The sequence below is a fragment of the Leptosomus discolor genome, chromosome 10, assembly GCF_034619465.1.
Source record: "Leptosomus discolor isolate bLepDis1 chromosome 10, bLepDis1.hap2, whole genome shotgun sequence".
Taxonomy (NCBI): domain Eukaryota; kingdom Metazoa; phylum Chordata; class Aves; order Leptosomiformes; family Leptosomidae; genus Leptosomus; species Leptosomus discolor.
In genome coordinates, this window is record NC_141400.1 from 19,862,904 (window position 1) to 19,889,128 (window position 26,225).

At 45.0% G+C, this 26,225-nt stretch overlaps 1 protein-coding gene across 1 annotated transcript; it reads left to right on the forward strand.

Moving 5' to 3' along the window:
• The first annotated feature begins 1,397 nt into the window (after window positions 1-1,397).
• LOC104347300 (organic cation/carnitine transporter 2) lies at window positions 1,398-26,225 on the forward strand. Its single transcript, XM_086471009.1, has 10 exons — window positions 1,398-1,790; window positions 11,122-11,225; window positions 11,853-12,007; window positions 13,320-13,491; window positions 14,465-14,591; window positions 19,947-20,047; window positions 23,273-23,487; window positions 24,736-24,918; window positions 25,388-25,523; window positions 26,138-26,225. Exons 1-10 carry the CDS (start codon window positions 1,398-1,400, stop codon window positions 26,223-26,225), a joined length of 1,674 nt encoding a protein of 557 aa, XP_086327135.1.

Below are 26,225 nucleotides of genomic sequence, written 5' to 3' on the forward strand. Positions count from 1 at the left end.
GCAAAGATGTTTAAAGAAGTAATTTATAATGTATTTAGCATGGCTAAAGTATGAAAATAAAACCTACAATAAGCTCTTCCACACAGGAAGACTGTTATGGTAGTACAGTTTTTCTGGCTTTCAGATGGTTCAGTCCCAACCCTGCAATCCTATAAAGCCCTGGACACAGACCCTGGCCAGGCCGAAGGATGATTTTGAGGTTTAACTTCTCCTTCATCTATATAATTTCCCACCTCTGAGATTTTTCACAACTGTGCAATTCCAATGTGGAATGAAAGCTCTTTTAAAATACAAGCATTCAAAAATGCTGTAAAAATAAGACTTGGCTTTTATCAGTTTGAGGCGGAGAAAATGCCAGCCAAAAAAAAGCCAGTCGGAAATGTGAATTAGCCTTATGGAGAGCAAGGCCAAATTCTGCAGCAACGATCATGGCAGCCTCTGAACTGAGCTCTCTGAGAGACAGGATCTTCCTGACAGTGCTGGTAGGTTATGAGCTGGGATTTTTGGCCTAAGAATAGCATATTTTTATTAAATTTAGTATTGTCAAACATATAGTACATGCTCCTTCAGAACTTAAGTGTCATGGTCAGCAAACCCTTTTTACCTGTAACATGTAGGTAAGCTGGGGTGTGGGGGGGTGTTGCAGGTAGCTGAATAACTATTCCATTACTCTCAAGCCCGATTTCTGAACCGTTTAGGCAGTAAATAAGGGACCCGATGCCTGCATTAACAGGCTCCTTCTGAGGAGGAGTCACCAGAGGGCAGGGATCGTGTCATCCTGCCCAGCCGGGCCTTGTGAGGAGCTGGAAAGAGGTCCTGGGCCAGAGCAATGCCCGCCTGGAGCCCGCGGCCCAGCCCTGCTTCGGCGGGCAGGGAGCAGCGGTACGAGCAGGCAGAGCTGCTGCCCGCAGGCCTCTCCGCGCTGCCTGCCATCTCCCGCCACACCGGGATCGCCTCTTCCAGCCAGGCCTGGGTTCTCCCTCAGACCTCGGCTCGGCTCGGCGGGGAGGCGAACGAAACGAGACGAGACGAGGCGAGGCGAGGCCCGGCCGGGCAGCTCCCCCCGCGGCGGCGGCGGCGGCGCGGCTTAAAGCCCCGGAACCGGCGCCGGGCCCGGTATCACCTCAGCGGCCGAGCCCCCGCCGCGCCTCCCGGGCGGGCGAAGGGCATGCCGGGAGCCGCCTGCCCCGGCCGGGCCGGGTTAGGGCCGCGGCGGCTCCCCGGCAGCGTCCGGCCCCACCTGAGGGGCCTCCGCCTGCAAACCCCACCCCCGGCCGCTCCCCCCGCCGGCGAGGCCCGGCCCATGGCGAGGCGCTCGGCGGGCTGCCGGGCGGCCGCTTTCTCCCCGCGCCAGACGGGCCCGCAGGTAGCGGCGGCGGCGGCAGCTCGGCCGCGCCATGCGCGACTACGAGGAGGTGACCGCCTTCCTGGGCGAGTGGGGCCGCTTCCAGCGGCTCGTCTTCTTCCTCCTCAGCGCCAGCATCATCCCCAACGGTTTCAACGGGCTTTCCATCGTCTTCCTGGCCGGTACCCCCGAGCACCGGTGCGCCGTGCCCCGCGGGGCTAACCTGAGCGGCGAGTGGCTCAACGCCAGCATCCCGCTGGAGCTGCGGGGCGGGCGGGCGGCGCCGAGCCGCTGCCGTCGCTACCGCCTGGCCGCGCTCGCCAACTTCTCGGCGCTGGGGCTGCGGCCCGGCTCCGACGTGGAGTTGGGGTCGCTGGAGCAGGAGCCGTGCCTGGACGGCTGGGAGTACAGCCGCGATGTCTACCGCTCCACCATCGTTACCGAGGTGCGGGGGCGGCGGGAGCGGGTCCCTCCGGCAGCGGGAGACGCGGGCAGGGCTGCACCGGGGGTGCCAAGGGGAGGCGTGTGGTTGTCGTAGCACCGGTGCGGCTTTGCCGTGGCTGGGGGGCCCTGCCTGAGCATTGCCCTGCTCTCAGTCTAGCCCGCTACGTTTCTTTTGCGGTTTTGTGTTCGTATCCACTTGCAGCAGCGCTCTCCAAACGCAGCGCGTTTCGTTAACCAGCGCGGCGTGTGGACGGGAACTGCTGAATGGGGTTTACCTGGTGTCTATGCAAGTGGCTCCGAGCAAGAGTCAGAACAGGGACAGGGGGTTCAGCTCGCTCGGGCGCTCAGACATATCTCTTTGAACCCGGGAGGTCAAAAGGGTTTGTTGTTTTTCTTTTTTTTTTTTTTAAATAAAAGGCAGTGGAGGTCACCCCGAGTTGTGCAAGATGCAGCCGTTGGGGAGCCTTTGTTTGATGCTGTGTCCCAAAGGACCCTGAACTTTGCTGTGTGCCCACCATGCCCACTGCTTTGGTCTCCCAGCTCACCTGCCAGGACAGGTCAGCTTCTTGCCTACTTGAGTCAAGTCTCTGGTCAGGGCAGCCAAACAAAGTGGAAGCTGTGCTGATTGTGCCTCTTGTTTCAGGTGGAAGCTGTACAGACCCACAGGTGTTGCTTGACTTAATATACAAGGAAATAGATTTTGAGGAATACTTAAATTTCAAAGCTGTATAAGTTGGTTGGTTGTTTTTTTTTTTTTTTTTCTGAAGGCTTATAAGCTGTTTATACAGTCCCATCGCCTGTTCATGCCTGTGGACAAACTTTACAGAGCTGGAGATATTTGCCTTTATTTCTTGCTTTGCAAAATGAGTTGTTGTGGATGTTTGGATAGTGATAGATGTGAGTACTTAATGACCGTAAGCTGATCTGAGCACAGAAATCCTCCTCAGGAGAACTGGGGTGAGGAAGGGAGTGTGGGAGAGGATCGATGGCAGCACAGGGAGGCATGGAAATGGTCACACTGGCGTTGTTGGAAACTTCCCTTCAACACACGCAGCAGCAGGGGCTTGAGTGATTCTGACAAGTGGCACAACGCATTGCTTCACCTCTTTCTAAAGATCTGCTGTCTTCCTCGGGAGGAAAGCTGCTCTGAATTTCTAGACCCTGGTTGTTACTGAAATGCGCTGTTGTGGAAGGCTGAGGCACTCTTAGGGCAGTGTAAGGCAATTGGCATCTTCTCGGGGCTGTCCCGTTCACGGTGAACACACGGGTTTTATCCCGAGTGCCCTACTGTAATGGTTGACCTGGCTTAGACATGGTTTCAGCCAGTACTTTGTCTCTGGAGCTTCTTCGCAGAGCTCTGGCTTGGTGTAAATTAAAATGTCTTGATCTACCATAGTGCTGTCCAGGAGTCTTATAATCTATAAGAAACGGGAGCTGCTAGCGTTTTGCTGAGACTCTCCAGCAGCTCTGGCCTGTTGTCTGTGTGGTTTGGCAGATGTTTTGTGCCTGTGGGAGGTAATGTTTGTCTGCCCAGACATCATGCACTGAGGCGGTATTCTTTTCTTTTCCTTTAATATTAATGCTTCTGAGGGAGTTTTGTAAGAGCTGTGACCTTTCACATACTTGCAGGTTTTCAGTGTTACACTTGTTTAATTTCTTGGCTTGGTGCTGCTGCTTTTATGATTCACTAATCCTGTGTTTGGTTGTGTATCTCTAACCTGTTGAATAATCATGAGGACCTTTGTCCCAGATTTCCTTAGCTGACACTGGGAGGGGGAAGGGAGGTTGGTGGGGTTTTTTTTTTAACAACGCTTTTTGCTGAGTCTCCCGTGACTCTAGAGAAAGTCCTCATTTATGGTTCCGCTTTTCAGCAGAGACTTAAGACATTCAGTTCTCTCTCATTTGAAGAGAGACTTCCTTTTCTCATACAGACTAACAACAGAAGGTTGTTATTAGCCGGTCTGCAGTATTTAACCAACTCCCGTGTAACAAAATCCCTTTCTGTCTTTTACTTTTTGAAATGCTGTAGCTCTCGGGGGATAAGAAAAGCTTTACTTTGGCTCAAGAAGCCATCTGTGTCATTCTTATTCCTCCGTAAGTCCCATAAAAAAAAAGAATGTAGGAGTAATAAAAGTGGTATGTGGTAGTAAAAGGAATAAAACTGGGGGTATTTAAGGGAAAAGGCAGACTTCTTCTGCCAGTCTTACCTGTTATGGGGCTATAGTGAATAACTGGGAATAGAATTGAGCAGTGTGGTTATTAAGAGCATGTGTGGACTAGAAATATGATATAATGAGAAGACGTTAGATGATACAGCAGTCAAAATATTTTAGTCTGTACAGGAGTAATTCTTACATGCTGCAACATAAATAGACACTGAATTTTGTATACACGTATTCATCCTCAGCTTTTAAAAACATGTCGTGTTGTTCATCCATTTGAAGTCAGTTCTGTGCAGGTAGCGCCCTCCAGAGCTGCCTGGTTTGTGCCTGGTGTGCTCGTAACAAGCTTCAGGGACTGTTGGGCCTTTGCAGAGGAAGGATGCGCACGGTGGGAATCGCCGAGTGTCCTGCTGGTGCTCTGTCCTGTGCCAACGTGCAGGGAGAGGAGGTTCTGGGCAGATCCAAGGGCCCAGAGGTTTCTGTTTGCTGCACACCAGGGATGCAGGTGCCCTGCTGTGCTGTCAGACCCCTGTCCCTGAAGAGCAGTGGGTTGTGCTGGACCTTCAGCAGAGGTTGCAGTGGTGACATCTGGAACGACACAAATGGGCGTTGTGAAATAGGGGTTTTGGTGTTCGCCCTTTGTTGGAAGGCAGAGGGGTGTATCGTTTTGCTTTACCAAAATAAAAACACAAGCTTGTTCTAGAAACTGTCATTTCCACAGGCTTTTCTGAGAGTGGAGCCAGCAGCTGAAGTGTAAATCAAGCCCGTGTCATAGAATCATAGAATCATGAGGTTGGAATAGACGGCTGAGATCACCAAGTCCAAAAACTTTAAAAACCAGGCATTTTCACCTGATCTTTTAGAAATACAATCACTTCACAGCTACTTACGTAAGCTGCTGTTCAGAATGTTTTTATTCATGCCAGAACAAGCAATGCCCCCCAAATAGCGACAGTTTCAGCTCGTACCAAACCTTACATTAATGTTAGTCACCTCCATTATTGCTCATCTTTCAAAACAGGTGCATCCTCTTTCTTGCTGTGGGCTAATACCTGCTTATTTTTCTGGCTGAAGGTCGTATTGATGACAACTTCTCAGCCCCAGGAGCTGATAAAGCTATGGAAAGACCTCTAAGTAATTTGCAGGTACAAAATTGTAGTATTAATAGTCTTGTGAGAAGGAAAAAAAGCCTAGTTTTCACTTAAGTAGATAAATATTCATTTAATAAGTAAATAAATATGAATGTCTGACAGATATACAAAAGTACTTCTAAAATAAAAATGCTGAGGTTTTCAAGGTGTGGTTTAAGAAGCACATAATGCAGGACCCTTCAGAATTGTACAAAGTACAGACATTTCTGACCTGGCAACATGAAATAGGGCTAGTGCTATTAAAGAGTGATAGGCCTGCAGTGGATGCCATTAAAATGGAAACAATGCTCTTTTAGAGGTACCCTGGACAATTAACAACAGGGCAATGTTCCCATTATGCTGTCTTTACTTTCAGATTAAAACCCAGCTCGTGTTTCTCAGTGTCTGATGTTGCTGCCCTGTTTCCTTGTTCTCCAGCCATCTCAAAAATGTGGTGTATGGGGGAGAGTTAAGTTTCTGCACTGGAATTATAAAATATTTGGCACTTCCCTTCCTGTCCTGGGCAAGTTTTACCTCTGTAAAAATTTAAAACAACTACCAGGGGAGAAATTGAGCAGAATGTGTATTTCCTAGGTAGAGACTTCTGTTTACATTTAGATGATAAGCTTCAATGTAACATCTGGAACTTCTAAGTGTTTGAAGTATACAAATGGATTTTCAGAGGAAAGGGTGTTTAATAACACTGATAGCTCTCAAGTAAGCAGCGAATGTTTATATGGGTATAAACAAGACCAGATTCTGAATCGAAGGTCGTAAGTACTCAGTTGTGAGACTGAGATTTTTTTGAAGAACCTGCCTCCACTTGCAGAGAGAAGTAAGTAGTAGGGGAGAGTACAGCTTCTTGGATTAGCTTCAAAAATTCCTGCTAACATGTTGATTTTTAAAAAGAAAATATTAGCACATGGGACTATCCCACTTCATTTTTCAATCGTGCGTGTTGTTTTTCAGGAAGAGAAGAAAACAGTTTTTAAACAAAATAAATAAAGGAGTGGGAGGACACCATGTGTTGTAGCTGTAAAAATTCCTCTTCCTATAAGGCTTTTCCTTATATAAGAGGGGTGTAACCACATAAGGCTCTCAAAGCTTTTGTATTTGTCATAGTTCATCTTTGTTTAGGGCTCTCGTAATGACATTAGGGAAGCACGAGTGCTCCTGCGGTGGAACAGTTCTCTATAATCTTAGAAACACGCTTTTGTCAGCTGAGGTCCTAAATTGTATTGTTGGTGGCCATGCAACTGCTGTAGCTTTGCAAAGACGTTCGGTAGGGGTGTATGTTTGGTGATGGTAGGTGTGTGTTTGCTGTGACGCTGTATTGCGAGGACTTCTGATGTTTTGAGGAGCTCCCCTATAATTAGACTAGCAATTTCCATGTTATGATGGAAATACTGGGCAAAATTTGTTGTTAGCAGCTAAATTTTATTTCCTGTTTTGTCACCTGGTACAAGATGATACAATTGCAGTGACAGTGAAGGAGGATAAGGGGTCTCCATCGATGTCTGGATGAGAGCAGGATTTACTGCTGGTGATTTGTGAAGTGCCAGCCCTCCTTTCAAGGCAGGTGTTGTTCTGCAGGTACAGGGGGCGCAGAGCCTGTACACAGGGATTGAGTCTTTACCCACCAAGGTTTTCACGTGCCTGGAGAACTTAGAGGAATGATATTTTTTACTTGGCAGTATCTTCAGCTGCACTTGTGGCATCCCGTCTGCCTAAACTTCTCTTGCAATTATGGTTGTTTCATGCTTTGAAGATTGTTCTGCAGTTTGCAGGTTAAAGAATTCAAGTGTTTCATCTCGGAGTCTGAACTTCATTGTCGTTGTGGTTTGTGTGAAAATTGTAGGGTAGTTTTCTTTTTGGGTAGAGTTTAACACTGGAAAGGTGTAAGAGAGAATAGAGGAAATACCAGTCCAGCAAGACTGACACACTTCTGCGTATGCTGCTTAGTGTAATTCCAGCTAAACCTGCAATAATGCTTCCTGTTCAGGAATACAATAACCTTGTATTGTGATAAAAGGCTGGAAGCTAATAAAATGTGGCTGAGGAGGGTCTTGTGTTGGGGGGAGGGAGGATCCAAGGGAGTAGTTTAGGGGTTTTTTTGAGTCTTCTCAGTTTTGTAACTGGCCTTGCCTCATAATAAGGGATTTGGAGATGTGGTTCTGGGTAGCAGACTTGCCGTGTAGGAGATGAAGCAGAACTTGGAAGTGCTCTCCTAGAGAGAAGCATAAGTGATGACTGTAAATACCTAGGACTGTTTCATACTCTGGCCCCAAACCTGTGCTCGAGATGCAACTGCTTCAGCCTGTCTCCCTTATGGTGTGCCCCCACCTTGTCCCCCAAGCCACCCACATTTTCTGGCCATCTTGATAACCTGTCCTCTTCCCAACCCCGTTGTCACCAGCAGCTGGTATCAGCCAGGAATCTGTTACGGAGGTGCGTATCTCGCTGTCCATCTTGCCTCGGATGCGCAAGTGATTATTGTGATTAGGTGTGAGGCTGCTGCTGAAGACATCACCCCAGCCTGATGAATTGTTCGGGAAGTAGCTACAGCCCAAAGTATCTGCAAGCTGATTAGGAAAAGTTTAAACTTCAACAGAAGGATGCTTTCTTCTAAAGTTGTGGTAAAATTGAGTGAGAATGCTCTGTGCCATGCCTTGAGTGTTGGGTACCGGAGCTTGATGCTTCACAACATCAGCAGCTACTCTTTGACACAAAGCTGGAATGTTTTTTCTCCTGTTTGGAGCCCCGATACCTTGCTGAGGTTAATGTGATCTCATTCCCTGGGGCAAAGGCCGTTTACAGATAGCAGGCTAACTCAACAGATACGAAGAAGTGAAAATAGCACATGATTTTAGAGCACTGGGTCACCGTATACTGTGTCCAAGCAGCACTGCCAGCAGCAGAATTCAATCAGTAACTACTCCTGGGACATGCTCTTAGCGGTGCTGGGCTGCTAACAGCGATGCTTCGGTGACTACTTCTTGGGCTGCGTGCAGCTGAGGGAAGGGTCTCGTTGCTGAGCAGTTCTGGAAGACTGATGCCACCATGACTAACAGGCAATATAGCAGACCTGGTTGGTGAGTCATTAAAAAGTTGAAGGCTTCAGCATTCATTTACTGGGGCAAGGGGTAACACACCTTATCATCCCTTCATTCCAGTTGCTGTGTGCCCGTGGAGTCTGTAAATAACTGGTATTGCACAACCAAGGTAACTTTACCTTGGAAATTTGATATTGAAATTCATTTTGGTGCCTGGTTCAAGTGATCTTCAGCATAACAGCTCCTACCATTGCTTTAATAGATGGGACAGAAAAACAAGTTGGTAGTCATTGCCACATTTTAAGGACCGATATGTTTCCACCTGCTGGTGCAAGAAGCTTTTGGCAGAACAGTGCAAAACATTTTTATAGCGTGAACTTGTCCAAGCAACGTCTCTACCTCAGTGGTCTGAAGAAAATGTTTGTTACTGGGCACAAGCGTGCCAGTGTCCGGAAAGCCAAATGTTGGGCAGGCTTGTACCAAAGTACAGGGTGTAAGATAGGTGAAAGGCAACGGCTAACTCACAAGCACAGGGTGATCAGCTGTAAAATAATGGCTTATTTAGTAATGACAGACTAGAAATTGCTGAGCTAGACATTTGGCTAGTTAGATTTTAGTTGTGTTATTGAAGATATCCGGCTCCTGTAGCTGATACAAAGGTGATTCTTTGTGAGTAGGTGAGTATTTATTAATGCAGGATTTGTATTTGTGGTGTTTGTTTTCCTGATAAGTGTCGTCGTATGAAGGCATGTCATAGAGAGGCCAAAGGTTTCGGTGGTTAAATTCAATAATTTGCTGCATATTTCCAAGTTGCCAGATACATTTTGCTGAAGTTTCCTGGCTGGATTAGCCTCTGTGGTCACTACAGAATTGCTCAAACTTTCTTTACTCTATAATGAAGTAGAGCTTTCATTGAATAAATACAGATTTAATTATAAATGTTAATTACAGTTTTTAATCAAAATTATATTGATACCTCTAGTAACTTAATTCCCGTGGTATAAATTTGTTGGCACATTAGAAAGCCACAAATCTGAAAGGACCTTCTGTAACGGTGCTCAGTTGATGATGTTGGTGGGATTTATCAGAGCAGTGCATTGGGTGCTGGTGCTTGTGCGTCCAGTGGTGTGAGGCTGGAAAGATTTGGGGAATAAGTGCAAAAATAACGTCGAGGGTTATGAAGTTTGATATAAGGAGAGATTTTTCAGACCTAAAACCACAATCAGATTTATCAAAGGAGAGGTTAAGAAATGACTTTAATACAGTTACAAACTGGGAAAAGGTGCGTTTTATTTGCTCCCATGACATAAAAAAAAATAATAAAGATGAGATGAATTCATAAGATAGCGTAAGGGTTGGCAGCTACAGTTACACAAGCGCCCGCGAGAGTGCAGCCTGTACGAATGAGCATCACTCATCTCGGGAACTTCCAGTTCTAATTCAAAACTGGATGCTCTTCCATGAAACAAGCAGTGGTTCAGCAGAGTTTTGCCACAGGGCTCTGGGAAGGGACGGCCCTTGCTGGTGTTGTTCATCCAGTGTGTGGTTCCTAGTGATCCTCCAACCTTCAAACCTCCACGAGGATGTCACTGTAGCATGTTACCAGGCTGAGGGCTGTGAGGTTCCTGGAGTCAAGGGCTTAATGCTGAGGAGACGGGGCTGGCAGGCAAAGCAAAACGCTGGCGTTCCCACGTGCGGGACCACTGACGAGGTGGATGGCGGGGCTGGGCCGCAGAGCAGCTGCAGGGCAGATCCTACAGGGTGTTCTGGTACGAATTAAAAAAAAAAAAACCTAAGAGGAAAACACGCTATACTTAATTATTCATAATTGAGGAGCAAGGGGAATTAATTATTTGGGTCAGGGTGAATATTTTATTTTCATTTCAACCTTTTTAATACAGATTAAAAACTTGGTTTCCATCCCTAAAACATCAGAAGGGGCCCTGTGAGAGCTGTTTGAATAACTAAGCTCAGGAGGGTTTGGCCTCACGTCAGAAGCATTGGTTGCCTCCAAATTCCTCTCCTGTGGGGCTGTGGCACCTCCTGTCCTCTGCCAGGGGAGAGCTCTGGGAACTCCTCCAGTCGCAGCATAGCAGTGAGGGATGAGGCATCCCTGCTGGGTTTTGTCCTTTCCTCTAATTTACAGACCTTTTTTCCTCCCAGATAACCAAAATAAAATTAAGACTCTTGCAGTAATAGCTGTTGGATACATACAAAAATAACACAAGTGCTATCAGACTGAAACAAGTAGGAGATTGGAAACTGTTGCAGTCTTAATTGAAGAATTATCTTGTTTTCTTCTCTTTTGTTTTCATTTTAGAAATCTTGGTTTGGTTGGTGTATATTTCAATTTGTATTCTAAAGATTATGATGGATGTTAGGTTCCCAGTGAGGAGTGAACAGTCTCCAGTCTCTCTCAAAACCATACTTAAATGTAATAAAGGAAGAGCCTTTTTTTTTTTTTCTATATTCTTGTTTGTGTCATTCAGTTTCTCATAAATTAGAAATCTGGATTTTTTACTGGCAAACTTTGCCATATGCAGGTAAATCAAGTTTTGGGATCTGTTCTCACTCCTTCCAAAGCACAACTGCAGCAGTTTAAGGGGCTGCAGAGCCATTGAAAGGGAGCTGAACCAAGTGCCTTATGACATTATTAGTTACCGTCACTCGTGTGACATGTAGGGGAAATGCCACAGCCATCACCTGCGTAAAGCAAGGCAAGGGGGTCACCCCTGAAGGCAGTGTCGGGGCCTCAGCTGAGTCGCTCCCCGGATGGCTGGGGGTGGGTGGCCTTTACCCTCTGCTGCCCAGCATCCCTTCCCGCATGTCTGCCCACGGAGCTGCATCTGCGCTGTAGGTTAGTTATTAATTTCTCTTGTGGAGATTTTCTGTCCAAAGGGTATGTTTTCATCCGGGCTCAGCAAGGTGTTTAGGAGGGAGGGGAGATCCTGTTTGCCAGAAGACTTCCATGTTCTCTCTCCCTGCAGTGGAATCTCGTATGTGGTGATGACTGGAAGGGACCCATGAGCACCTCCCTGTTCTTTGTGGGCGTCCTGCTTGGATCCTTCGTATCGGGACAGCTCTCAGACAAGTAAAGTATATACACCAGAGCTGCTGGCTCTTTGCTTGTCGCTGTTCCATAAGCAGTTCTTGTATGTGAAGTTTGCTCCAAGTGTCTTTCTGCAATTACTAACGTGTCTTTGTTCTGTGACTGTCTAACCTGAATGTACACAGAGTGTATGGAGTAAATGTCCTGAACTAGAACAGAATATTACAAAGGTTGTTAGTGGGTGTTACCTTTTTCTGTTTCTTTTTTTCAGCAAAATCACTTCTGGAGCATACTGGTTTTATGGCAGGAAACAGGTGTAGGAGATGAGTTTCATCTGGAAAACTCAGATCAATGACATTCTCTTCTAATTACTTTGGAGTATGTTTAGAGACATCCCTGAGACTTGTTCTCCTTTTTTTTTGAGGTCAAATTTAAAATTCTGTCTTTATAAACACCCATAGCTAGTGGATTTTGTTAAATGTACTTAGAACAGTTGTGCCTGTGTCACATTTCCTGAATCTCTGCATTTTGCAGATGTTTTGTATCTCTGTAAGTGTGCATATGAGTAATCTTATTTTTCTGTTTCTAAAGATTTCACTATGTTGTATAATAATCTCTTTTTTGTTGTTTTCCTTTTTTTTTTTTTTTTTTTTAATCTCTCCATGGAAGGTTTGGCAGGAAGAATGTGCTGTTTGCAACTCTGGCGATGCAGACCGGCTTCAGCTTCATACAGGTCTTCTCTACCAGCTGGGAGATGTTTTCAGTGTTCTTTGTGCTGGTCGGCATGGGACAGATATCTAACTACGTGGCAGCGTTTGTTCTTGGTATGAAAGTCCTGCTGGGCACAGTGTGTGTTCTTTAGCCTTGTTGCTTTTCCTGCTCCTTTTCAGTGCTGGCTTAGGGTTGATTTGTTTTGCCAAGCAATACCGCACGTGGATAATTCATCCTCTGCTTGGAAGTTTCCAGTTGAGAGAGGTGCAATCTGAATTAATTCTGTTGCTTACACCATCCTAAAAAGGCAAAAAAACCAGAAATCAATTATTCAAAACAAAGTCCATCTTCTAGTTGGAGAGATAAGACATGCAAGACATGTTTTTTTCAGGGATTTCTGTTGTCTGTTTTGGTGCCTACATGCTTATTTGATTTAAAAACTTGTAAAAGTAAAAAAAAAAAAAATAAAGTGTTATAAAGACTCCTCTAAACGGCCTATAGCAAAAATTTAAATGGCATAATGATTCTTGCTTTGTGTACTTTAAATTTAACTAAGACCATATTTGATCATGGGAACATGACTTACCTTAAATCTGAAACTTCAAAAAAAACCACTTTAATATTAGTGTTGTTTGCAGTGACCTCACTGTCCAAAGTACCAGATGTTGGCAAGAAATTCCTTTTAGGCCAAAGAAGGCCAGTGCAGGTGTGAAAGCAGCGTTTAGCCAGCCTCAAGGCAGAAGTCCTGCTGCAACTTCTTTGATTTCTGGGAAAACGAGGAAGATTATATTTCTCTGTATGTCTCTTGATGTGCAGGTCCCAAAGCATTTCAAAGGGAAGCATTGACCCCCGTTTGTGCATTTCATTCCACTGCCACTAGCCTGGCCTTTTATTAGTGACCCAGAATGAACTCCACATGTGTACACCAAAAGATTGTGAGATTTTTTTGGCTAATAGTGAAATAGTCTTTTAGAAGGTGATATGGGTCAGGAACGGAATTTAGGCATCTCTGAATTATCCTTTAAAGAAGCTGCTTTCTCTCTCTCTCCGTAAGCTGGAGAGGACCCTATAGAGGTAAAGCTGAGGTTAACTGATGTGAATGTTTTGTCGTGCGTCAGATGGTTTTAGCTCCTCGAGTAGAATGTGAGATTCTAAGAAGATAAAATTATAGAAGTATTAACCGCTTCGAGCTACAGAAATACTGTATGGCCCAGCTCTCTTCCTTTCCTTTGTATAATTACCTGGGTTGGTGCAGGATCACTGCGTGAAGCAGATCTGTGGTGTCTCTAAAACTGGATGGCAGAGCGCGCTATATGCTGTAACTACCCAGTGCAGTGTATTTCAAAGCCGATTGTTAGAGGTACATTTGGTAAGTTGCTTGCTATTAAGTTAAAATACTAATCTTCCCTTTGCTGTTTTGAACAGGCGCAGAAATTCTTGGCAAATCAATTCGCGTGGTGTTCTGCACGCTGGGCGTTTGCATATTTTATGCATTTGGCTACATGTTGCTGCCGCTGTTTGCTTACTTCATCAGAGACTGGCGGATGCTGCTGCTGGCACTTACTTTACCCGGGCTGCTCTGCATCCCGCTGTGGTGGTGAGTATAACTAGGTCAGAAGAATTCAGTCTTTAGAAGGTTCTGTCTGCAGATTTTTAAGTTCCAGACTCCAGGCCAGCCAGCCTGTGCCAGTGAAATTCAGGAATGGGCAGGTGAAGAATGGACGTTGTGTCCTTTGCTCTTCCCGGTTGTTTAGCTGCAAGTCTGTGGCTTTGTGGGGGATCTGACTCACGCCTGAAAAGCCTATTCTTCATTTTCTGTAGGCTTCTATAAAATTAAGTGATGCACATGCTAAGGAAAGAAAAAAAAGTCAGTGAAACTCGTCCTTCTGCACCAACTGAAATTCATGAGCTTTTAGGAGTAGGTCTGAACTGAGGGCAAAATGAGAAACCAGTTGTTCTGGGATGCTGGGCAATGCTAGGGGGACATAGGTATGCCAGGCTACAGAACGGCACTTGCATGTCTGTGAGACTTCCCTGTTTTCTTCCGTAGTTAATGAACTACCACTTTTAGGTGGCATGTAAAGTTTAAATGGTCCACACGGTGGTGGTGTTTCTTCACTTACACGAGTATTTGTGCTTGTGATTCCATCCGGTTTCTCACAAAGTGAGATGACTCGTGAATTCTACTTTCTGCCTTGCCTTTTTTATGACAGTCTTTACAGTTACTAATTTCATGTATGTTACTCTCTAAGGATATACCTTAACGTACAGCATGCTGCTTGTGTATTCACATTTCTGAATTTCTTTAATTAAACTGTTTTCCCATACTTTCAAGGTTTTGGTAGCTCTGTTTGCTGAGTCCTTGCTTATTTCTTTAGTACTTCTAAAATCCACAAACACATTTTAGTCTGTTGTTCTTCAGTAGCTAGTCTGCTCTTGTTGATTTCTGTTGTCGTTTCTGCAAAATGTGACAAGTTTGGAGATCCTCATGCCTGGAACGATGTGTATTGGTGCCTGCAGCAGTGCTTTCTGTGGAAATGCAGGCTTGTTATTCTGAACCTTTTCTGCAGGGTCATTCCAGAATCTCCACGGTGGCTGATCTCCCAGGGAAGATTTCAAGAGGCAGAAGACATCATCCGAAAGGCTGCCAAAACCAACGGCATTACAGCCCCAGATGTGATACTTGACCCTAGCGAGGTAAGAGTCATTTAGCAGTCCAGTTGTTTGCTGGATCTATTAATGACCGTGTAATGTAATTAATTTCCAGACATATGAATTGAGTGATACCTACAGTATATTACATACTTCTCAAATGGGTAAAAGCTCATCCTTTTCCTGAGAAGCAGAACACCTTTTCTCAGCTTCATGTAAGATTTGCAAAGCCCTAGCTGTCCCATCCCTATGGGAATGCCAACGTGCATTGTAATGCAAACATCTTTTTGATCCAGTTTACCGCCACCTTTTTCCTTTTAAACTCAAGTGTTTGGGGGAGGGTAGTGAATTTGAGGTACCTATTGCTTTGTGATTTAAGTGCTTGCGTTGAACAGATTTTTTTGCTTGCTGAACAGATTTTTTTGCTTGCGCAGTCTAACGTAGTTCTGTGAAGTCTGTCACAGGACTAATCCTGGCCAGGTGTGCTGGAAATAATGTTATTCTAGTTCAAGTCCATATTCAGCTTCCAATTTCTACTCCACATTAAGGAAAGCAAAACTTGAGCCCTTTCAGGGTGCATGAGCTAGCGGTATGGTTTCTTCTATTTCTTCCAACATGGTCTTGTTTCCTCTGGATATTTCCCCTTTGTCTGAGCTGTTTGGTGACCTTAAGGTGCAGAAGCAGTTCCACACTGATTCAAACGTGACCTGCAAAAGTCAAACAGACAAACTGTTGGTGTAATGCAGGAGAATGGGCACCTGTCTGGGCAGATGAGTAGAGTCTGCCTGGGCAGTCTCCCGATTGTGCTTTGATTGACAACTGACATTGTCTTGCCGTTTATGCAACAATCCCTTGTATACTCACTTGCTTTTCAAGGCCTCTGTACCAGGCTGAGGACAATGGTCAGCCGTTAAACTGCTGCAGCTTGCTATTGAGATTGAAACAGCTTCACTTGAGTTGAATCGCGGAATCATTCAGGTTGGAAAAGACCTTTGAGATCATCAAGTCTGACCATCAACCCTGCTCTACCAAGTATACCCCTAAACCATATCCCCAAGCACCACATCTAAACGACCTTTAAACACATGAAGGGATGGTGACTCAGCCACCTCTCTCCGCAGCCTATTCCAATGCCTGACGACCCTTTCAGTGAAAAATTTTTCCTAACATCAAGCCTATACCTACCCTGGTGCAGCTTGAGTCCGTTCCCTCTTGTTCTATCATTAATTACCTGTGAGAAGAGACCAGCACCTGCCTCTCTACAATGTCCTCTCAGGTAGCTGTAGAGAGCACTAAGGTCTCCCCTCAGCCTCCTTTGCTTAAGACTAAACAGCCCCAGTTCCCTCAGCCTCCCTTCACAAGACCTGTTCTCTAGGCCTTTCACCAGCTTTGCTGCCCTTCTCTGCACTCTCTCCAGCGCCTTCATGTCTTTCTTGTGTTGAAGTGCTCAAAACTGCACACAGTACTCGAGGTGTGGCCTCACCAATGCCAAGTACGGGGGGACGATCACCTCCCTGCTCCTGCTGGCCACACTATTCCTAATACAGGCCAGGATGCTGTTGGCTTTTTTGGCCACCTGGGCACACTTCTGGCTCATATTCAGCCTCTTGTTAGTCAGCACCCCCAGGTCCTTTTCCATCGGGCAGCTTTCCAGCCACTCCTCCCCAGCACGTAGCGCTGCATGGGGTTGTTGTGGCCTGAATGCAGGACCCAGCACTTGGCCTTGTTGAAGCTCATCCAGTTGGCCTTCGGCCATTGATCCAGCCTGTCCGAGTCCCTCTGTAGAGCTTCCCTACCCTCAACACTCCCACCTAACTTGGTGTCATCTGTGAACTTAGGAAGGTGCATTCTATCCCTTCATCAAGATCATTGATAAATATGTCAAACAGAAGCAGCCCCAGTACTGACCCCTGCGGAACACCACTTGTGACCAGAAGTTAGCTGAGATGCAAACCAACCTGTTTGTCCAGACTTATTTGTAGATAGTAGGACAGACATCCTGGTCTTACTGGAACAGAGTGAGAATGCCAGGAAAACCCTGACCTTATGATAGCTTTTTCCCTGGATTTTCATTAGAACACATTTTTTTCCTTTTTTTTTTTTTTTTTTTTCGCCCCTCCTTCCTTCTCATGCTGTAGGCATGAAACCTCACCCATTGCCAGCGCTGCAGCAGGGGAACGCAAAATAAGTGCTGGCTCCAAGATCTGCTTAAGGTCACTGTCCCTGAAATCCCCTGTCTCCCATTCTTAGAAAGAAACACTGATCTGTTTGCCATCTCTGAATGGGGCTGGATTATGAAGCAGCAGAAGGCAGGGGCACGAGTAGGGATGTTGCCCCAGGGGACACTGGATAAAGGGGAGTGCTCCCTTCAGCAGCAGGGTGGGCTGGAATATGCGGTGCTTATTTACAGATAAATCATTGCCCATTGACTTTCAGAAACAGATTAACATTCTGACACCCAAAGGGAAACGAGTTGGATGAGCAGCCACTGTTTAAATGCAGAACTCCTGCCCTCCTTTTTCCTTTTTAAAGTAAAAGTAATGTTGCAACCAAAAAAATCCATGCTTTTCTTCATCGGTGGTCTGTTCACACTGTTGTTGCGTCTGCTTTCTGAAGAGCTGTAAAGCAGAGGCTCGCAGCCTCTCTTGAGTTTTTAGGAAGCATGTTTACACTGCACAGAGGTTCTCAGAAATCCGACTGGCCCTTAGCCCTCGTGCAGTTGGAGCGTGAGCTCTGGATGGAGGAGCAACAACCCGAGCTCACGCTCCGGGTATTCCTCGAACCCGTGCAGCTGGAGAGCAGCAGCTGCAATATTTAGGCTCCAGAGATCTCAAAAGCAGTTATGATCCAGCAGGTCGCAAACGAGTTGTGAACAAGCTGCAGAGTACAAATAGGGGCTGGTTGGCTGAATTATCCCATGTGAGGGGGATAAAAATGTTTGGACAGTAGGTTTAATTGCAAATCATCACTTTGCTCTCCCTGCCCTTCTCATAGCTGCTTCTTCCAGCCTGTCCTGTTAAGGGTTATGTTGTCTGCTTATCCAGCTCCTGAAAGGCAGCGTCCTTTTTCTCATCAGCTGTGACTCCCTGAATTTTACTGTTCCTGGTTTTGTTTTGTGGTTTATTTGTTTTTTCTTTTTTTTGTTTCCTGTTTGCTGGTTTCTTGGCAACAAATAGTGGCAAAACTGGAGAGTACTTTGGAAAGATCATGTGATTTATGAGAAAGGGCTGTGAGCTGTAAAGCTGACTGCAGTTTGTGTGGTGGGAGGTTTGGCTTCAGGCAGAGAAGAAGCTACCAAATGTAAAGAACTGTTTGCCTTTCACAGAAAATGAACGTATACGAAAGCAAATACACTGAAGTTTGGTGTGCACGAGCACGAGACTGCTATTTTACCCTCCAGGCCTTCGGAACAAAATACCACTCAGAATTTTCACCCGACTGCAGGGGTTACAGAAACGTCATGTTCCCATTAGCTCAGATACACATTACCTCCTCAATGCCTTGTAAACTGTATTTTGAGTGGAGGGACAAGATTTAAGGGCCCCAAATCGGTGTCTGCCAACTAGCTTGCCAAAAGAAACGTCACTAACTGAACATGGAAGAGAGGTTGGTGAGGAATTAAGTTAAACTGATGGTTGCATTTGTCTCTTTGTTGGTGCATTGTGCCCTGCAGTACAGCCAACTACTTCCACTGGACCAACCTGATGTTTTAGGGAAAAAAGCAATGAAGTAATGCAGAGCAGAGGAAGGTGCATCAGACCAGGAAGAAAGAGTTCAGAAAAGTTTCAAGTAGTAATTGCACTATTTGGAAGCTACAATCATAGTTTACTTTTCTTGATAACCATTTGCATGTACCACGAAGCAGGACACAGTGCCAACAAAAGGCATTCAGTCTATAAACATCTTAAAATCCAATTTGACATTCTTGGGTCACGCTGACTTAACAAATCAAGGGAGGAAGTAACCTTTGTGTACAGTTTATTGTGCTTGCACATAATAGAGGTCTGTCAGGCAAGAGTGATTCATCTAGTTGTGGAAAGAGAAGTTTTCACTTAAACATTGTGAGGTATCTTGGAAGCTTAACAATTTGAAAAGCATAAAATTTAAAGATATTTCAGTATTACCTTTTTTATTTGATAATTTTGAGCTGCTAAGGGGGATGCTTGTTTCTTTCTTGGTTAGATTTCTAACTGTTGATAGAATTGCAGATTCAGATAGATATAAAATGTCAGAACAGAAAAAAAGAATCTCTGTGGAAGATTACAAGATCAAAATCTCGTTAATGTTCTTACTGTAAGACTGTTAAAAATACCATTAAATTGGTGAGGAAGTAGCCTGTGATAAATCTTGGAAACATACTGTCTTTTGCAATACCAAAAATGTGACATGTCTAAAAAACTGTGATTCTTCAGCCATGTAGTGTTGCTTTATCAGAGTTGATAGTTTTGGTCAGTGGAACTTGTCCTCTTAAATCACCTTTTACATATTTTGAAAAATCTCTCCCTTGTTACTCCTCGTTAGGGGTCTAAATTGAAGTCCTAAATTAAAAAAACCACTTAAATTCTTTCCTCTTTTACAGTCTTGCTGAGCACAGAACTTGTTCGCATGCTTCATGGATGAGTCATTTATGTGGAAGTGGTTTATTTTGAGGATCTGGCAAGTTTTATGGGGAAGGGAGAAGTTTGTTGTCTTTTTGCTTATATTCTTAGAAGGCCTGGAAAACAGTCTGGATAATGATGAGGACTCTTCAGCTCATTAGTCAGGTTGTCTCAGTTTAAATACATTACTGTTAGATCCAGTGTGAGGAGTCATTTACTAGGTCTGTCCTCCTGCAGTTCAAGCTTGTTATTGCTTGCCTTGTCTGCAGTGGGCACTGAGGACAGTTTTTCACTCTTTTTTTTGGTTGATCTTTGAAGACCATTTTTGGTCTTTTAGACACCCTCGGTCTTCTGGCCCTGAGGCTAAATAAACCCTCTACTTTGACAGGTCACGCTTTTCAAATGTCTCATCATCGTCGTTGCTCTCTTCTGGTCTGGGTGCAGTTGATCTGCATGATCCTCAAGGTGTACTGCTCAAAACTCTGCCAGTCGTGACATATTGATTGTGAATTAATGCTGTCGCCTCATAATTCAGGTATAAAAGTAACAATAAGTTGCTTTGTTAAGCCTCAAGCAGAGAAAACGATTGCTAATTTCAGCCTAAATTTTAAGTGACTTTAAATTAGGGAGGAGCAACTGCTTTCGCAGGTAATTGTCTCTTAGGGCTTATCTATGTGTGGTTAAGAGCGTGGCACCTGTTTCAGCTCTGCAGCCTATCAAAACACTGAGGTATTTTCACAATGATTCTGCTTGCAGGAAGCTAATGTTCCCATGGGGTTTTTGTTTGTTTGTTTGTTTCCAGCTGCAAGATGTGAATTCCCAGAAGCAACAGACGTACACCATTTTGGATCTAATGAAAACCCGAAATATCCTAACTATCACAATTATGTCAGTGATTCTTTGGTAAGCAAGTGTGGTTCTGGAGTATGTAAGCACAGAAGCAGCAAAACAATTAAAAACTGCTCTTTGAACACAAAGGTGTTTTGAAGAGATAGGGTCAACAGCAGCTTGAAACCCAACGACCTGCTGGCTGAAGCAACAAAATCCTGATTACTTTGGTTCTTCATTTCAGTAACAGTCTAGAACTACATCTGGATTGTTATTTCTTTCTGAAGCAGTCATGCATATCCTGACTGGAGCAAGAATCAGATCAGCTGGCAATGGTGCGTGGGAATCCTGCCTGATACTGGGCCTTGGGGAAACCTCATCTGACTGTAACAAAGTCTTTGGAGGGGAATGAGTCATGGCCTGTCTCCTAGTCAGAGAACTACTGCGCAGGGGTCTGAACACAGCTGTGCCGGACTTGTGGGGAGAGTCTTCCCATCTCTTTTGTATTGTCCCTTAAAGGAATAAAGCTGCCTTTGAAGTTCTAATATGAGGTTTCCCTAGACTTCCCAGCTAGCTACTCTGCCTCCCTGCCATCTGCAGCTTGGTTTTGCACTAGCTGATGCCATACGTTATGCTCAATGGGATTAAATGGTTGTCGTTTGCTTTTACTGGAAATCTCAGTGAAGTTGTAATTGCTCAGAAGAGAGAAAATGGAGGCTGTAAAAGTGAGGTTTAATTAGTGCATGTACATGCAGTGTCCTAACCAAGAAGGTCCCTCAAGCGCTTTGGAGCTAACTAAGTCTGTTTGCTGCCTTGTTGAACAGTGTTCCTGTGCTTTAGTGAGGCAAAGCCTTGGAGTTCAGTCCACGGAGCTGCCAGTGTGTACAAGCTGATGTGGCTTTTTGGGTCAAAGGATGACTTGGCTAAAATGTAAGCCAGATTCCCTTGCCCATCCCCGAGCACGGTGCTACAAACACACTGAGAAAAGAACTTGAGCCAAAAACAGCTAAAAAAAAAAAAAAAAAAGTAATGTTGGTTCTTTGCAGAAATGTCAATACAGTTTCTGTATACACTTGTCTTACCTCCAAGTCCAATTGCTGACTCTCGACTTTAATTGGAAGTGGGCTAGAGCATCGAGGCTGCCCTACTTCTAGTCTGCATGGAGAAGATCAGTAGCAAGTTCCTAAGGACAGACGATTTTGTGTGTGTGGTTGTAGAAATCAAATGCAAAACCTGTTTGAACAGCGTTTCTGGTAGGACAAAGCATCTAAGGGAAAGAGAGTGGCATGGCAGTACGTAATCCATTCCATGTGCTGAAGGGCTTCTTCCCACATGATGAGTGAAGTTTTATGGTAGGCAGGAAGAGTCAAACATGGGCCACTGACTGGCTTTTCTGCAAGAGGAGGTAAGATGGTGTATTCGGTTGATTTGGGCAGGTTTTCCACTGTTTTCACTTTCTATGTCAGTTGCCTAACCTCCTTTTAATTGATTTCCCAATATATAAAGCATCTTGTGCTGACTCACAGCAATGTTTTCCAACCCACAGTATAGTGATGGTATAATCCGGGTTATGAATTGAAAGATCTCGTGAAAGAAGCTCTGTAAAAGAGAATGACTGCAAATAGCAGTATATCACCTTTACATATTGCTGAGTGTTTTGTTGATTTTGAGTAGGTAGCAGGCCTTTAAAATAATCCCTTCCCTGGGTGTGCATCAAGGAGGAGGAAGCGTGGCTTCTTGTCATCCTGGGGTGTGTAAATACCCCTAAATGTTTCCTGGAAAATATATAACTGTATCAAGGTTTGCCAATGTGGTAAGCTGAGGCAAACTGCTACTGAAAGTGAGTTCCAGCAAGCAGATTTATTGTACATGAAAACAACTCCTAGAAGCACAAGGCTGGGCATATTGCACAACATCGTGGAAAACACCATGTAACTACTTTTGAGAAGAATAGCTTTAGCTGGCCGGGCACGCAGCGCAGCACCGGGGTTACCCTCAGCTGAATGACTTCATACCTTCCCAGGTGCACTAGGCAACTTATTTTAAGCAATTGGACCATGAAGGCTCTTCCCATGTGAAGTGAGGAGGAGGAAGAGCTAATTTTTTGTCAGTGATCCACTCTATGTTGTGCAGTGATTTTGCTCCACGTTCTGTATAACACAGATGCTGAAGGAGATAAGTGCTGAGTGCTCTATGCCTCACCGTGGCACCTGGACACGTCCTGATCCAGTGTCTGTTATTTCCTTGTTTACCGCGCGTTACCTGTTGAAGCGTAACCTTCTCTTCCCAGCATCTCCTGGGACAGGACAGGATTTGTCTCCGAGGCCAGTTGTGTATTTCCCTTGATCTCGTGGAAGCCAGCTCTCGTCTGACAGCGGCACAATTAAGGTGGCAGCGTTCCTGGCCACCAAGCTCTGTCCTGCTGCACGGATCCACCTAGGCACCGAGCCACGCAAATGTGACTTGGATGCTGCCCAGCCAGCTTGGGGCATGGCAGAAAAAATCCTGGATGGTTTGGGTCAACCAGGCTGCCATACTCCTCCTCTCTGACTTCATCCACGAAGCACGGAGGGTAGTGACCCAGAAACAATGTTCTCCACCTAGAGCTCCCTAGTAGACATAATGAGAAGCTACTGTAGACCTCAGCAGCGGTAAAATTCAGTAATCCAGACTCTGAGGCTAAGGCTATAACTACTAGTAATAGGAACTGCGGTATCACTGCACAGTGAATAATCATCACTTATCTCCCAGGGGTGACCTGAAATATGGAAGCATATGTGAGAAGTAGTCAGCCGCTCTCCATCAGCGCGGCTAGCAGAGACAAAGGTGGTGTCTAAAAGTGACAAATACCCAGAGCTTCCTTGCAAGGTCTGAGTGAGAGTGGGATGGACAGTTGCAAAGTCATGGGATAGCATCAGAAAAGAAGTGTGACCTGTATAGCTGCAGGACCATCCAGCACCTCTGACCGTGGACTCGTAGGCCTGTGCCTCATCAAGGCGAGAAACGGCTCTGGAGTTACCTAATTGTGTTAATGCTGAATAGGATATTTTGAAATATTTTTAATACATTTTATTCTTTGAATTCAAGAACGATTTGAAAGATAAAAAGCATCAGTGCTGTTTAATTATCGTGCTTTTTCTGAAGTCAGCACTTTCAGCTGCTTCAGAGGTGAACAACTCTGGCAGATGCTGGATTTGCCTTCCATAGTGATTTCTGTGCTTAACAGAGATGTAAAGGAGGTTAATGGCAACCTCAGGAAGAAGAGACATTTGTCTGATCCTATTATTCTGCTTCTTTCAGGATGATAATCTCTGTTGGTTATTTTGGACTTTCTCTTGACACACCGAACTTGCATGGAGACGTCTATTTGAACTGCTTCCTCTCGGCAGTGACCGAAGTTCCAGCCTACGTTATTTCCTGGCTGCTGCTTCGAAATCTCCCTCGACGGTATTCAATGGCTGCCGCGTTATTCTTGGGAGGCTGTGTTCTTCTCTTCATTCAGCTGGTGCCTTCACGTATGGAATCGTTAGTTGATCTCAAATACGTATGACAGGTGAAGTGCAGTTCCGTGGGCAGATGTGGAGGAAAAGTGTCCTGAGGGGACTAAATACAGATATGCGTTCCCTCTCTTTGCCCCTCCTCCTTGGTTCTCAGTGCTGCTGCACAAGGAGCTCACCCAACATGTCAATTCAGGTGCATTTTTAAAGGTGGGTCGTTGGCTTTGTGCTCTGTTGGGATTAGCGTTGTAGTCCAGTTTTGCCTTTAGTGTACGTCCCTGGGAAGGTGCCCTGGGAAGGTCTGAGTGTAAAACCAGGACTAGACCGACCAGGACTTGGTAAGCAGAGGTTATCGGGAGGCTGCAGAGCTTACTTCCCAAACAGCTGTCGACGACTCTCTCTTTATGGCTTGTTTCAACAGTTATACAAGGGAGTCATTGTGAAAGCATTTTTGATGAGGAAAGATGCTTGTGCTGAACTAGCACTGCTAGTTCAAGTACTGTTTTGCAACTGGAAAGGAGGATGAAACAACTCCTACTGGATATCAAACCATATGTGTCTTTAGGCCAGTGAGATTAACAGGTTATGGACTCGTTGCTGATGATGTGATGTTGAATACGATGGGGGAGGTGTTGTTGCTTAGCACTTGTTTACAAATCAAAGAATAAACAAAAGAGAATGTGCAAGAACTGCTTTGCTTGATTTATACAGGTAATATATGTCATGCATTCTCTCTTTTTAGTTTTCTTCCTGCTGTCCTTTGGGTCAATTGGACACTGATACAATCTGTTTTGATTTGCAAATCTCTAACTGTCCCAGTTAAAGTCAACCCAGCTTCCTATAATTAAATTAATGACTTGCAGCTAGGAATGTTAATGAGAAACCAGAGCAGGAAACCAAAAAGAACTTGTTTCAAATGTTTAACTTTGTTCACTTTATTAAAAAGAGATATATGGCATTGTTTGCAATAGCAGAGATCTGGCCCCTGAAATCTGAGAGGACCTCTCCAGTTCTTGCTCTGTTCTCCTCATTTTTTTGCTTGGCAGGAAGCCCCGTGCTCAAGAGGAAATGAAAACGTTGAGTCCTAGTAATTTAAAAAAAAAAAAAAAAATTAAATAAAATAAAATATTGCCCACGCTTGTAAACATGTACCGGGGGGGGAAATGACACCAGATACTGGAATTAATTAGGCAGGAGTTACACAAACACCATGGAATTAAGAGATACCAGAGCTTTATTGAAGTCCTTACTGTGTTTTGATTTCAGATGTTCGTGCGCTGTCTGTCCTGCTGGTGATGGTAGGGAAATTTGGGATCACGTCCGCCTTTTCAATGGTTTATGTTTACACGGCTGAGCTCTACCCAACGGTGGTGAGAAACATGGGAGTTGGAGCAAGTTCCATGGCCTCTAGACTGGGCAGCATCCTCTCGCCTTACTTCGTTTACCTTGGTAAGCAAACTGGTCTGTGTGTGTGTGCGGGGGAGATGCCGGTGTTGGAAAGCAATGCTTTGTACCCAGCTCGGGGTCCTGCCTCGGTGCCTCCTCGGGCTTTTCTGCTGTTCTCTGTTTCCAGCTCCGGGTGTCTTGAGAAACTGCAGGTAAAAATGGGCTCTCAGCATCTCAGAGGAAGGGTCATAACGTAGAGAAATTGTGCCCTATTGAAGAGATATTCTGAAGACTCGCCCATCTCATTGACTCAACAGGGACAGTTCTTACAGCTGCTGTTTCACAGTCTCTTGAGTCCCTAAAACCACATTTGTAACAACATATGCTTTGAATGCCAGACTGTGAGGGGCGTTGGTTTGTTTGGTTTTGACTGAAAGCGTAAATCTTGCACGGCTGAAGCCCTGTACCTAGGTGCAAACATTATCAGAGACCTGGAGCTGATGCTAGCTTGTTTTTATTTCCATGCTGCTAGGTGCCTATGATCGGTTCCTGCCTTACATCCTGATGGGGAGCCTGACGGTGCTGTCAGGAATTCTGACTTTATTTCTGCCAGAAAGCTACGGTAGGCCTCTTCCGGACACAATTGAGCAAATGCTGTTGGTGAAAGGGTAAGTGTCACCTTCTGATCTTAACGTGTCTGTTTGCTATTCTGAGGAGCAGATGTGTCTGGGTGTTGGCAGAGGGAGGGGCTGGTTTCGGTGGTGTAGTTAGTGCTTTCTTGAAGACACAAGAGCTTGGCTGGAATCCTGGTTCCTCTTCCCAAGCGTGTGTGTTTGTATGTACATCTCTCTGCTCCAAATTTATCATTTTACTCCAAGGACTGAATAAACGTACGTGTGATGAATGCATTTGTAAAAGTGTGTTGCTTTGTAAAGGTGTGGGGACATGTTGTGGGTTATAGTCTATCTTTCTAGGTTCTGAAAGCCATACAAGTACTGGTGAAGAGCTGAACTCTTCCAAGTTATTTGAACTGGCCTAAAAAGGCATTGAAAGCCTTTGGCCTTTCGCCACAGCTCTGATTGAAGATGCCACGTGAGCATAGACTTGGTGTAAGAAAGGGACCTGTCCAGCTGAAGTCAACAGGATATTAAAATCAGGAGGCTGTAGCTTCAAACAGGGCTTAGGATATCAAAGTTGTTTTTTCTCTGTTCTCTCATCTTTTATTTTTTAAGTTATTTTCCTTTTTCTTTCCTTTTTTTTTTTTTTTTTAATTTTTCCCCAGATTAGAATACAGGCCTGCATCTAGTAGCACAAGGGATTCCAAGGAGGAGGAAGAAAATCCGGAGGTTTTTAAAAGCACGGCTTTTTGA